This window comes from Salvelinus alpinus, chromosome 1 (assembly GCF_045679555.1).
Source record: "Salvelinus alpinus chromosome 1, SLU_Salpinus.1, whole genome shotgun sequence".
NCBI classification, from domain to species: domain Eukaryota; kingdom Metazoa; phylum Chordata; class Actinopteri; order Salmoniformes; family Salmonidae; genus Salvelinus; species Salvelinus alpinus.
In genome coordinates, this window is record NC_092086.1 from 41,027,549 (window position 1) to 41,041,361 (window position 13,813).

Here is a 13,813-nt window from a genome sequence, read left to right on the forward strand (position 1 = left end):
GACCACCTCTTACTTTGATCTATTAATTCAAGTATGCAGTGTCAAATTCAATTGATGCAACAAAGACCAAACTGTGTTTTATCCTAAACAAGAGCCAGCAGGCCTAGGCAGTAGCCAAGCCAATGGCTTCATTCTGGCCAGTGTCATCATGTAGTAAGCTGTGCTGGTCTGGAACACAGCACCATTTACCCTCCCTCAAACCATGCATCTCACTTCTGTTACTTAACACTCAAAAAAGTGTAACAGATTGTTTTCCGTGTGTTCGCATACCAATTTGATAAAGACATGTTGAATCCCAAATACAGTGATGTATTGTTCTGTGAATCTGAGACTGAAATTCCCCTCCACCAGAATAGCGATGATACAACAGAATAAATCAGTGGCGTAAGGTCTGTGGGAGAAGGGACACTGATATCATTTAGATTTATTTGTGATGACTCACCAACAGTGAATTTAGCACTTGGTATGAATCATTCCATTGGTTATCACCCTGATAGCACTGCTAAAGAGGGGGTGTATTTCAAAAGCAGAAATATGTTTTTAATAATGCATGAAACTCCCTGTTAATGGGCACAGTGGAACCGATCAAAGGCCTATCCAGGGGGTGTCAGGCTCCACTGTGCCCACAGGCATACCTTCAGGAGGAGCCATGCACAGAGAAAGTATCAAACAGCAAATTACCCAGCTTTGATTCTACTCCTCAGGCTGCACAGAAGACATGATAGAACAAAGTTGCAGGTCTCCTGTGAAAGCAGCAGTTTCACTTGTGGCATCAGCTAGACGGCTGCAGCACACAGGGCATATTCACAGACAGACAGAACTATGGAAACCCATCACAACAGCTCTAAGCTGTTCCTCCCCACAAACACAGGAAATAAGTTTGTCAGAGAGGCAATTGTTTCCAAACAGGTATATGAACAAGTTCACCAAAGGGGGTAGGCAATACAAGGTATAGAGGGAGCTTTATCCCTCACACAGGATTATCAGAATGAGTTATCTGTTGAATTATATGCCATGTAGAGCACAGAAGAGAAGGAAATATGTCACTTCTATGCAATGCCCCTCTTCCTCTCACATCTGTTCAGAATTTTTCAGAATCACAGAGTACATCAATTAAAGTCGATTAATGCTGTGTTAGCACATTTAGTATAGATCCAAGGGTAGATAAGTACATCAATAATTGAGAGCTGAATTTAAATTGTACAAACTTAGAGCTGCAAAGAACATAAAGATGCTGTTGCAAATGCCTGGAGAAACCGACGTTCTGTTGTGAAACCAAGTAAATGAAAAGATAATTTTCTGTATAGCAATAGATATTTCAGACAGTAGTTCTTGCTCTTGTGAGTGGGAAGTGCAAGGCACTGTTGAGACTTGTGAGTCTAGCCTATACTTTGAGTTCAGTACAGTTCAATGTGACTGTGTGACAGTGGATGGAGAATGCACTCTTACCTTCCCTGGGGCTTTGGTCTTGTTATTGTTGTTGCTGCAGGAGGACAAGTTCACATCCTCGTGAACTCGGTCCAGAAGCCAAAGCAGGAACTCCAGGGCGTCATGTTGGGAGTTTCCTCGGAATTGGGATCCATACTTGGATACTATACTCTAGAAAGGGAAAGGAGAGTCACATGGTCAATGAAGGAGTCAATGTAAAACTGTATTGTAAACATTGGTGAATTAATGCATCTTCAATGTAAAGGGAAAACAGATTACCTGACTGTTGTTTTAAAATCATTACATTGATGTAATTCAAGATGAATGTACTATAACCACACAGTGTGCTTTTGAAGTAAAGACTTGCCTAAATGCATGAATAACCTTCTGCTGTCCGGATCATCCAAACATTTTGCATAAGAGTGAATAACTAAAACAGCAGTGGGATAATTCAGATCCAAATCTGACAGCTTGTTAGGATTTGAGATGTGACAGGAATACCCAAATTGCATTACAAAAAGCTATTGGTTTGTTTACTGCCATTCCCGCTTACATAGAAACATGAAACAAACAGCGCGATATTCACTGGCCAACTGAGGTGTGTGACCTTAAAGAGGTGGGGTTTCAGGTGTCTCCGGAAGGTGGTGATTGACTCCGCTGACCTGGCGTCGTGAGGGAGTTTGTTCCACCATTGGGGTGCCAGAGCAGCGAACAGTTTTGACTGGGCTGAGCGGGAACTGTACTTCCTCAGAGGTAGGGAGGCGAGCAGGCCAGAGGTGGATGAACGCAGTGCCCTTGTTTGGGTGTAGGGCCTGATCAGAGCCTGAAGGTACGGAGGTGCCGTTCCCCTCACAGCTCCGTAGGCAAGCACCATGGTCTTGTAGCGGATGCGAGCTTCAACTGGAAGCCAGTGGAGAGAGCGGAGGAGCGGGGTGACGTGAGAGAACTTGGGAAAGTTGAACACCAGACGGGCTGCGGCGTTCTGGATGAGTTGTAGGGGTTTAATGGCACAGGCAGGGAGCCCAGCCAACAGCGAGTTGCAGTAATCCAGACGGGAGATGACAAGTGCCTGGATTAGGACCTGCGCCGCTTCCTGCGTGAGGCAGGGTCGTACTCTGCGAATGTTGTAGAGCATGAACCTACAGGAACGGGTCACCGCCTTGATGTTAGTTGAGAACGACAGGGTGTTGTCCAGGATCACGCCAAGGTTCTTAGCACTCTGGGAGGAGGACACAATGGAGTTGTCAACCGTGATGGCGAGATCATGGAACGGGCAGTCCTTCCCCGGGAGGAAGAGCAGCTCCGTCTTGCCGAGGTTCAGCTTGAGGTGGTGATCCGTCATCCACACTGATATGTCTGCCAGACATGCAGAGATGCGATTCACCACCTGGTTATCAGAGGGGGGAAAGGAGAAGATTAATTGTGTGTCGTCTGCATAGCAATGATAGGAGAGACCATGTGAGGATATGACAGAGCCAAGTGACTTGGTGTATAGCGAGAATAGGAGAGGGCCTAGAACAGAGCCCTGGGGGACACCAGTGGTGAGAGCACGTGGTGCGGAGACAGATTCTCGCCACGCCACCTGGTAGGAGCGACCTGTCAGGTAGGACGCAATCCAAGCGTGGGCCGCGCCGGAGATGCCCAGCTCGGAGAGGGTGGAGAGGAGGATCTGATGGTTCACAGTATCAAAGGCAGCCGATAGGTCTAGAAGGATGAGAGCAGAGGAGAGAGAGTTAGCTTTAGCAGTGCGGAGCGCCTCCGTGACACAGAGAAGAGCAGTCTCAGTTGAATGACTAGTCTTGAAACCTGACTGATTTGGATCAAGAAGGTCATTCTGAGAGAGATAGCAGGAGAGCTGGCCAAGGACGGCACGTTCAAGAGTTTTGGAGAGAAAAGAAAGAAGGGATACTGGTCTGTAGTTGTTGACATCGGAGGGATCGAGTGTAGGTTTTTTCAGAAGGGGTGCAACTCTCGCTCTCTTGAAGACGGAAGGGACGTAGCCAGCGGTCAAGGATGAGTTGATGAGCGAGGTGAGGTAAGGGAGAAGGTCTCCGGAAATGGTCTGGAGAAGAGAGGAGGGGATAGGGTCAAGCGGGCAGGTTGTTGGGCGGCCGGCCGTCACAAGACGCGAGATTTCATCTGGAGAGAGAGGGGAGAAAGAGGTCAAAGCACAGGGTAGGGCAGTGTGAGCAGAACCAGCGGTGTCGTTTGACTTAGCAAACGAGGATCGGATGTCGTCGACCTTCTTTTCAAAATGGTTGACGAAGTCATCAGCAGAGAGGGAGGAGGGGGGAGGAGGGGGAGGAGGATTCAGGAGGGAGGAGAAGGTGGCAAAGAGCTTCCTAGGGTTAGAGGCAGATGCTTGGAATTTAGAGTGGTAGAAATTGGCTTTAGCAGCAGAAACAGAAGAGGAGAATGTAGAGAGGAGGGAGTGAAAGGATGCCAGGTCCGCAGGGAGGCGAGTTTTCCTCCATTTCCGCTCGGCTGCCCGGAGCCCTGTTCTGTGAGCTCGCAATGAGTCGTCGAGCCACGGAGCAGGAGAGGAGGACCGAGCCGGCCTGGAGGATAGGGGACATAGAGAGTCAAAGGATGCAGAAAGGGAGGAGAGGAGGGTTGAGGAGGCAGAATCAGGAGATAGGTTGGAGAAGGTTTGAGCAGAGGGAAGAGATGATAGGATGGAAGAGGAGAGAGTAGCGGGGGAGAGAGAGCGAAGGTTGGGACGGCGCGATACCATCCGAGTAGGGGCAGTGTGGGAAGTGTTGGATGAGAGCGAGAGGGAAAAGGATACAAGGTAGTGGTCGGAGACTTGGAGGGGAGTTGCAATGAGATTAGTGGAAGAACAGCATCTAGTAAAGATGAGATCAAGCGTATTGCCTGCCTTGTGAGTAGGGGGGGAAGGTGAGAGGGTGAGGTCAAAAGAGGAGAGGAGTGGAAAGAAGGAGGCAGAGAGGAATGAGTCAAAGGTAGACGTGGGGAGGTTAAAGTCACCCAGAACTGTGAGAGGTGAGCCATCCTCAGGAAAGGAACTTATCAGGGCGTCAAGCTCATTGATGAACTCTCCAAGGGAACCTGGAGGGCGATAAATGATAAGGATGTTAAGCTTGAAAGGGCTGGTAACTGTGACAGCATGGAATTCAAAGGAGGCGATAGACAGATGGGTCAGGGGAGAAAGAGAGAATGTCCACTTGGGAGAGATGAGGATCCCAGTGCCACCACCCCGCTGACCAGAAGCTCTCGGGGTGTGCGAGAACACGTGGGCAGACGAGGAGAGAGCAGTAGGAGTAGCAGTGTTATCAGTGGTAATCCATGTTTCCGTCAGTGCCAAGAAGTCGAGGGACTGGAGGGAAGCATAGGCTGAGATGAACTCTGTATATGCAACAGTTTAGGCCGCCTGGCTCGTTGCGAATTAATTTGCCAGAATTTTACGTAATTATGACATAACATTGAAGGTTGTGCAATGTAACAGGAATATTTAGACTTATGGATGCCACCTGTTAGATAAAATACGGAACGGTTCCGTATTTCACTGAAAGAATAAACGTCTTGTTTTCGAGATGATAGTTTCCAGATTCGACCATATTAATGACCTAAGGCTCCTATTTCTGTGTGTTATGTTATAATTAAGTCTATGATTTGATATTTGATAGAGCAGTCTGACTGAGCGATGGTAGGCACCAGCAGGCTCGTAAGCATTCATTCAAACAGCAATTTTGTGCGTTTTGCTCAAGAGGTAACCTATGTTTAGATATGTAGAAAAATAAACAGTTTTGACATAGAATTAAGCATAATTACTATGGTTCTAGATTGCAGCAAAAAGCTGTTTCAGGTGTTTGAAAAATGCTAAATTCTCCAACTTCAGGACAGGGACATGTCCCCAATACGGATCACCCCCCAGCCATCTTCATGTACTTTGTGACGCCCCTGACCAAATATCCCGGCGGGACCCGGCCCAATTAAACCCCTGTGTACGCCTGAAGAGAAGATTTACAGAACAAGAACAAGTGTCATCTCCCTGCGACTTCACTGAGTCATTTAACTTCATATTTAATGTCCTGAAATCAAAAGCTCTGCCAGATCAAATAGCCTAATCATTAAAAGGCCTACATGGAGACCCCAAATATTGACACATCCTTGGAAGCCAGAGTCACTGTCACTGTGATGAGTCATCACACAAACATGTCAAAACTCTAAACTGATTTAGCCTTCAATCACGACCAGATAGTCCACCTGCTCCGTAGAGAGGGAGGGAGGACTGAATTCCAGCTCAAGAAGCCTCCCTCCCTCCCTCCCTCCCTCCCTCCCTCCCTCCCTCCCTACCCTCCCTGACCCCTATCCTAGGCTTCTCCCATGTTATTGAAACCTATATACTAGCTGTTGAGTAACTGTTTGAGTTTCTGTTTTCAAACCTTCTCTGGCCCCTCTATGCAAACATTGAAATCCACCAGGAGGGCTTCAGAGAATGCACTAGGACAAACAGATCAGATACTCTTCAAAACACACATCTGATTCTGATCCCAGAGCAGGTAAAATGAAGCCCTCAGATCAGAGGACAGTGACAGATAGGACATGATGAAGGGGAAGAATATATATAAAGTCACGGGCACAGTACTTAACCTTCGATACAACGTTTAAGTAACCCTCCCCCTACAGCGTCAGTCCTGCAAGGTGCTACTGGAATGTAGCTCAGTGCCAGTCATCCTGTGGTAGCTACCTTTTTATTTTATTTTTCTCCAGTCTGCACCACCAACCTGCCTGAGAGGACACTGGGACAGATCACAATTTAATGGTAACTTTTTGCTTCTAATTAACCAAGGACCTCTCTTCTGAATTCACTCAAAATACATTTTGCCTGCTTATAATGAGGATTGAAAAGTAATCTCTTTCTGTCAAGCTGTCAGTCATTCTCACATTAGAGTTGACTTGGTGCATAGTAGTGAATATTAGCCTGTAACTGAACAGCACACATGTGTGCAACCACCGAATTGCTTTTGCTAATACATTGTGTTACATCAGAAAGTTTACTTACATTCACTTTCATTTTCTCCTCCAAAATTGTGTTTGTTTATTTTTTTATGGGATGTGACGCAAACACTTATCCACCTTCTTTGTTATTTCTTGTCTATGCTATTCACTCTCCTCTTACTCTGTCAGAAGCATGTGGAGTGACTGATAATACTGTTTGAGAACTCTGCTCTGGGATAATTATGAAGTGGGCCATTCAAATTACGGGGTAAGGTTTTTGATTGTTTATAGATGGCTGGTTGTTTAGTCTGATGCTCCCATGGCCTAAGGGCTTAGACAGGGGCCTGACAGCTATCTGATTATCTCATGGTGCCTGCAGACAGCTGTGGAATTACATAAAATACAGTTTTAGACGGCCAGACAAACTCATGACCCTTCTGGTCACAGAGCCACAGCCAAGATGCACGCCTGTGTGTGCTGAAACACAGGAAAGATCTCATCACATGCATTGAGTGTTTTTCATTACAGCTATCTTGAGATCTCAACTATCTTGACTACATGAAGCCAGCTCAGATTTTTGTCCTCTCAAAATCTGATAGGAGAGTCCCACAAGATAAGAAGGAAGTGGCTATAGATGGAGAGGAGTTGGCAGGGTGTCCAGAGAAGAGTGAGATTGTGAGAAAGAGTTAATTTTTGGAGGAGAGGAACGGTCACACAGAACATTGGGTCAGACAGAGACCAAATCAACTAGTTAGGATTGATTCTCCTCTGAGACCTCTCTGGCAGGAGGTATAGCACTGACTGCACAATAAAGGTAATACAATCTCTGGATGGTATTTTAGTGTGGTATTGTGGTTGGGCACTCTCAATCTGCCCCTCATTGACCACCACCCAGACAAATCTTCTCTAACTCCTGACCCCTCCTGTCTCAGCCTCCAGTATTTATGCTGCAGTAGTTTACGTTTCGGGGGGCTAGGGTCAGTCTGTTATATCTGGAGTATTTCTCCTGTCTTATCTGGTGTCCTGTGTGAATTTAAGTATGCTCTCTCTAATTCTCTCTCTCCTTCTCTCTTTCTCTCTTTCTTTCTCTCTCTCGGAGGACCTGAGCCCTAGGACCATGCCTCAGGACTACCTGGCCTGATGACTCCTTGCTGTCCTCAGTCCACCTGGCCGTGCTGCTGCTCCAGTTTCAACTGTTCTGCCTGCGGCTATGGAACCCTGACCTGTTCACCGGACATGCTACCTGTCCCAGACCTGCTGTTTTCAACTCTCTAGAGACAGCAGGAGCGGTAGAGATACTCTGAGTGATCGGCTATGAAAAGCCAACTGACATTTACTCCTGAGGTGCTGACCTGTTGCACCCTCGACAACCACTGTGATTATTATTATTTGACCCTGCTGGTCATCTATGAACATTTGAACATCTTGGCCATGTTCTGTTATAATCTCCACCTGGCACAGCCAGAAGAGGACTGGCCACCCCTCATAGCCTGGTTCCTCTCTAGGTTTCTTCCTAGGTTCTGGCCTTTCTAGGGAGTTTTTCCTAGCCACCGTGCTTCTACACCTGCATTGCTTGCTGTTTGGGTCTTTAGGCTGGGTTTCTGTACAGCACTTTGAGATATTAGCTGATGTAAGAAGGGCTTTATAAATACATTTCATTTGAACTCCTATACTTCGAGTGCATTACACTGAGCTAGAGGCAAAGTGATTGAGCCCCTGGCTTTGCACAATGCAGGGTGAAGGTGTGCCTCTAGTTACGCTTACACCTCTTCTCCTCACAGAGCAATGAGCATTTCCAAGAATAAATCCATTGTGAATGTACCCCTTATCATCTTCTCTTTATCTGGCCTTGAACTATATAGGAGCTTAGCACTGCAGGCGCGGGAGTGTGATAATTGTTTTTTCCTCCTCTTTAGAGTGGGCAGGGTGGGAACGCCTGAGGGGAAACTGATACTGTCACCGCCTCCTGATCCACAAGAAGATCCACTCTCAGATCCACACTCAGAACCTTTAATGCAGAGTGTTCCACTCAATAAACAGTCTTCTCTATGGCAATGTTGCCTAACTAACATAATGAAGTGTGTCCTATTCAGAAACACTGTAAATGGTAGTGAGTCAGCCAGGTGCTATGCTCAACATCTCAGCGACTGTCATTTTAAAGCCCAGCGTTCAAAGCCACCATACCTGGAAAACACTCAATATAACACACCAGCTTTCAAAAGTCTGTTTAGAGTATAGTAAGTCCTTTGTTTATGTTCAAGGTTCTTCTGTGCTGTGAGTGTCTGATGGAACAAAGTGCTAGCTCAGCACTCCAGACAGACACCTGGTAATCCCATGCCCTTAGACTCCAGTGACACACTGTGCCAGCCAGCCACTTCATTAGTAAGTGGTGAACTAAAAGCCATCTGGGTAAACCCACAGACTATAATAGCACTGTAGAGATGAACTCGAGTTCAGCATAGTAGCTATTGAACTGCAGTTCAGCGTAGTAGCTATCAAAGCTCGCTGTTGCACCGACTTATAAAGTAATCAATCCTGGAGAAAAAAATAACCAGGTTACCTATAGGCTAATAAATCTTATGAGCTCTAATGTCATGGATAGTGCTTCAGGCAGCATTTTTTGGAATATAAAATCAAATAAAATGTTATTTGTCACATGTTTCGTAAACAACAGGTGTAGACTAACAGTGAAATGCTTATTGACCAATATGATAACATTTTCTGTAAATCCCCTCAATATTTTAGGCAAATGTCACACAAATAGTTTTTTTATCATGTTAGGAATGACACATAGTTGTTTTATGTTGCGGTTTCAATCAAGGTATACAGGGGCAGGGGCAAATGGAAATACAGCCGTTATCTTCACCCCTGGCTCTCTGGTACTAGAATAGCTTGTCCTGAGTTTATTACATAGTAAGTATATTGTTAGTACACAGGTATAAGAGCAACTAGATTTAATAATAGCCAACTATAGCTTACCTTGAATTCCACGGACAGTTGCGGGATGTATTCCAGAGTCCAGAGTGCCCTAACAAGTGATGCCAACTGCTCAGTGACTTCACCTCTGGCATGCTGCGTGTCTTCACTTCTAACAACCCCATTAATTCTCCTTCGACTAAAATCCAATTTGTACCGTTCCAACCCGAGATACTCTGCGAGCAGGTCAGTGTTGCTCAAGCACTGGACCACGGCGTTCATGAAACAGGTGTTCCCATGATTTTTCAAGCCTACAACACCTGGAATTTTGCCACCATGGCACCATAAAACCCTTTCTTTCACCGAGCAACGGGAAGAAGCTATCGCATTATTTTTAACAGAATCATCCCCGGCGACATCCTCTTTGATATTTCCTGAGTTGGCACTGAGTGTGCAAGGTGTCCCGTCACGAAACCCCCCATCGTCATCCTCTGCGCCCTGAACTGCAACGTCTCCAAAGTGGGTAAAAGTGCCCAAAGTTTTGATTATTTTATTTACAAAACTCCCCACCGACTTCAATGATTTCTTTCGAAAAAGCCGTCCATGTTTCTGTTTGTTTTCCTTGCGCTTTGCTGCCTTTGACGTGGCTTCATCCTTCACTCTGCAGTGTTTATCCATATCTTTATAATACTTTGCCGATGTTGGAGAATTCTGGAATTAATTTCTTGGCCAGTGTGCCACTTTTCTGCAGAGATTTCCCATCCGGATACCGTGAGGAGGACAGAACACCAGCGCACAGAGGTGAAACCATCGCGGAGCCATGGCACATCAACACATATCGACTCCGTGCAGCCGGTAAACGTCAAACATTTCAACACTTACTGAAACCCTTAATGCTTGTAGACCAAATTACATGAGCTCCATCGATGTTCAACATTACCCTCGCCTTTCCTTGCCTCCTACTTGCAGCCTTTACGGGCATGTACACACGCACTTACCCATCGCTTCGAACTTCGTCTCGAAAGAGGCGTGTATTCAAATGCGTAGTGTGTGACTATTCCCTCCCACTTTGATTCTAGTCCCTGTATCACCAAAGTAGTTTACGCTGGCATAGTAGGCTATATAAACGCTGACTCACAAATAGATGTTTCCAGGTTTAACTTTTATTCTCATGAAAACAATCAAGTTGGTGTTTCCAGATTGAACTTTTATTCTCATGAAAACAAGCAGTTTTTCATGGTTGAATGTTGAAACAGTCATATTTTCTTTTTGGCAGGTTTTCTCTGTTAATATAAAATATATGGATTAGTCATGGACACGTTTTTGCATTTAGAACACACACATATTAGCCAATCATAAATGGATTAATGATGTGTAGACATTATTCAAGTAGGTTATGTGGGTTTCCCAATGTTTGGGAACCTCTGCTGTTTCAACCCACTGGCATGAAGGGCAGTGGTGAGGTGCTCACCTGAAGAGAGCAGTAACCAACCATACACAACAAGATAGAAGGATATGATGGTAAATAAGCAGACATATTTCAGTCAGGTTCATCTCAAACATGAACTTTATGGAGTTTGTTGGTTGGGGGGAAAAAACAGTCCACTATATTTGCAAAAGCATAAGTGCATTCCTTTAACATTCACAACAATATCATTCAATACCTTGGAGAATGCCCTGGCAGAAATGGAGACCTTGTGAGATAATGTCTATACTCAGGCAATGAAATGGGAACACTAATAGGAGTGGGATCTTTAAAGGTCCAATGCAGCCGATTTTATCTCAATATCAAATAATTTCTTGGTAACATTAAGTACCTTACTGTGATTGTTTTCAATTAAAATGGTAATTTAAAAAAAGAAGCTTCTTAGCAAAGAGCAATTTCTCAAGCAAGAATTTTGCTAGGACTGTCTGGGAGTTGTTTGAGTGGGGAGGGGGAAACTGAAATGTATCTGTTATTGGCAGATAGGTTTGGAACTCTCATTCTAATTGGTCTATTAAGTAATTTACCACATGGTGATGTCACCATGGAAGGCCAAAACTCCCTCCCACCAAAACCGGCAGAAATTTCAGGCAGTCTTTTCAAACAGCTCTTACACTAAAAGGGTATTATCATAATTTTCACAATTTCACTGTATTTTTCCAACCTCATAATGTGGAAATATATATAAATCACGTTTTTGACTCCACTGGACCTTAATAGAAGTGTTTCTTATTTTGGCTTATTAACCATAAATTTAAGAATTATTGACTAATAAAAAATTACTCCCATATCCAGACCAACTCTCCTCACCAGTGCTAGACTGAGAGGGAATCATTTTTTTTTGTCCAGGGTATTAGGGCAGGTGAGGGTACCTCCATGGCAGTATGGACCCATCTACACTGATGCTGATCACGTACTTGTTGTTGGAGCAGATCTTGACGCTGTTGATGCTGCCACTGTGCCCAGTGCCGATGTCTGTCACCTCCCCCTCAGAGTACCCCCCACACCTTCACCAGCTTGTCATCACCATTCGCCACCTACGTGGAGACACAAAGCATACATTATTATGGGATATCAGTGTTTCATTTAGTCTGTTGTCAGTGCAGTACAATGGGTACAGTACAGACTGTTTCATCTTACAAAGGCTTGATGAATGATGTCTCTGAGAGACAATGAAATGTTGTGGCCTGAGATTAAATTGAACTGTATAAACCATACATATGCTGTTTCTTAATTTGAGCCAGTTTCTCACAGCAGGAAAATAATCCTGCAGCAACAGGAAATATGAATTATTATGTGGATTATAAATAATAGATATTTTTTGTAGGGGTTTGATACATCTTTCATTAGGGTAAATCAAGTCTGAAACTTTAAAGTGGAAATTACAAACTTAACAAGATTTAAGGTAACGCATCTGTATCTGTCACAAAATGGTCTCCATCGAGGGTGATGTGCATTCCATTAATGGATCCTGAGAGGGACCCTTCTAGTTCTCGTAAGGCAAACCTGTCATGCACCTCCCAATCGCCAATCCGTCTCAGAAAAGATACAGTAAGTTAAATATTACAGGCCTTGTGTCACGTTCTGACCATAGTTCTTTTGTATTTTCTTTGTTTTAGTGTTGTCAGGGCGTGAGTTGGGTGGGTAATCTATGTTTTCTATTTCTGTGTTGGTTTTCTGTGTTTGGCCTGATATGGTTCTCAATCAGAAGCAGCTGTTTATCGTTGTCCCTGATTGGGAACCATATTTAGGTAGCCTGTTTTCTGTTGGGTTTTGTGGGTGGTTGTTTTCAGTCTTTGTGTGTCTGCACCAGATAGAACTGTTTCGGTTTTCACGTTTGTTGTTTTGTATTTGAAGTGTTCAGTTTTTTGGTTTATTAAATTAAGATGAACACTAACCACGCTGCGCTTTGGTCCTCTCCTTCTTCCACCGGCGACATCCGTTACACCTTGATGTGCAGTAAACGAGGATTGTAGAATAGTTGTGTGAAGAACTCTCATTAAACTGCAAAATGCATACAATAACCATGTATAAAATCCACCCAACAGTTTCCAAAAGCGCATGCTCATTATTTTTCAACCAGTATTATAATATGCAGAGTCTTTCACAATGACCAGTATTCATTATTCAAACTTTTTAATCAATGCAAGTCTGTGTCAAAATCTCTCCTCCTGTTTTAAAAAAGTATAAGCAGATGTATTGTGCATGCCAGCATTTATTGGCTGGTAAATAATTTTGGGAGATTTAGAACTAAAGCCTTGACTTTCTCCTAATGAGTCACAGTATGCAAATAGAAACTGCTACCGTCTATCAAATAGTAAAATGCAGTGGTTAAAACATGGTTGTGTGGGAATGAGCCATAATCATCTCTGGGTTTGCAGCTGTTATTTGAAGTTATTTTTAGACCACAAATATCACATTTCCCTTTTAAAACGCAGGTGCCTTTCTATTTTTCCCTTGTTGAAAAGTGATTTAACCTACAAAGAAGGAGCTCAGGAAAAGTGTAGATTTTACATCCTATGTGATTGTGCTCACCACTTTTCATGAAAAAACATGTGCTCCAGTAGTGTAGAGTTTAGACATACCTAGTCTATTGATGTAAAGAAATTATGCTAGCAAAATGTATATTCTATTTATACACAAAACACAGTTTTTAACTCAGTTAAAAATAAAGAGAAAAGTGTGTTTCTTTGAAAGTGCTGCAGTTTGATCCAGAGTCCTGAACCTAAAAAATCAGGTCCAAACTTCCATCATGAAGACATATGGATTGTACTCATGAAATACTCAATAATAATACTATGAAAACCAAGCCTCAAGAGAAATGATCTCTGTGGAATACTTCAAAATAACAATATTTTATGTGATGTTAGTGTGCTACTCAATGGATTGCTCTGGTACACCAGTGAAATAGATATATTTTAAGTTAAACAAGGAGAGATAATTTTCCAATTAGGTTTTCTCTGTGAAGAAGTAAACATCATCCGAGATGAAGTGGGTGACAGAGACCATCTGGTCGCCTGAGTC

The 13,813-nt window shown here is 44.0% G+C and overlaps 1 protein-coding gene and 1 long non-coding RNA gene across 2 annotated transcripts in view; one reads left to right on the forward strand and one right to left on the reverse strand.

Moving 5' to 3' along the window:
- The window catches only part of LOC139575990 (ubiquitin carboxyl-terminal hydrolase 43-like), a 94,156-nt gene extending 83,812 nt beyond the window's left edge, over positions 1-10,344 (reverse strand). The window contains exons 1-2 of the mRNA XM_071401541.1: positions 9,370-10,344; positions 1,450-1,599 (exon numbers count right to left, since the gene is read on the reverse strand). Coding sequence (XP_071257642.1) covers positions 1,450-1,599; positions 9,370-9,984 — 765 coding nt within the window. The 5' untranslated portion in view covers positions 9,985-10,344. The remainder of the gene's footprint in view (positions 1-1,449; positions 1,600-9,369) is intronic.
- LOC139575997 (uncharacterized) lies at positions 5,834-8,211 on the forward strand. The gene is made up of 2 exons (XR_011675043.1): positions 5,834-6,214; positions 6,580-8,211. It is a non-coding gene; the product is annotated as an uncharacterized lncRNA (long non-coding RNA).
- Positions 10,345-13,813: the final 3,469 nt, after the last annotated feature.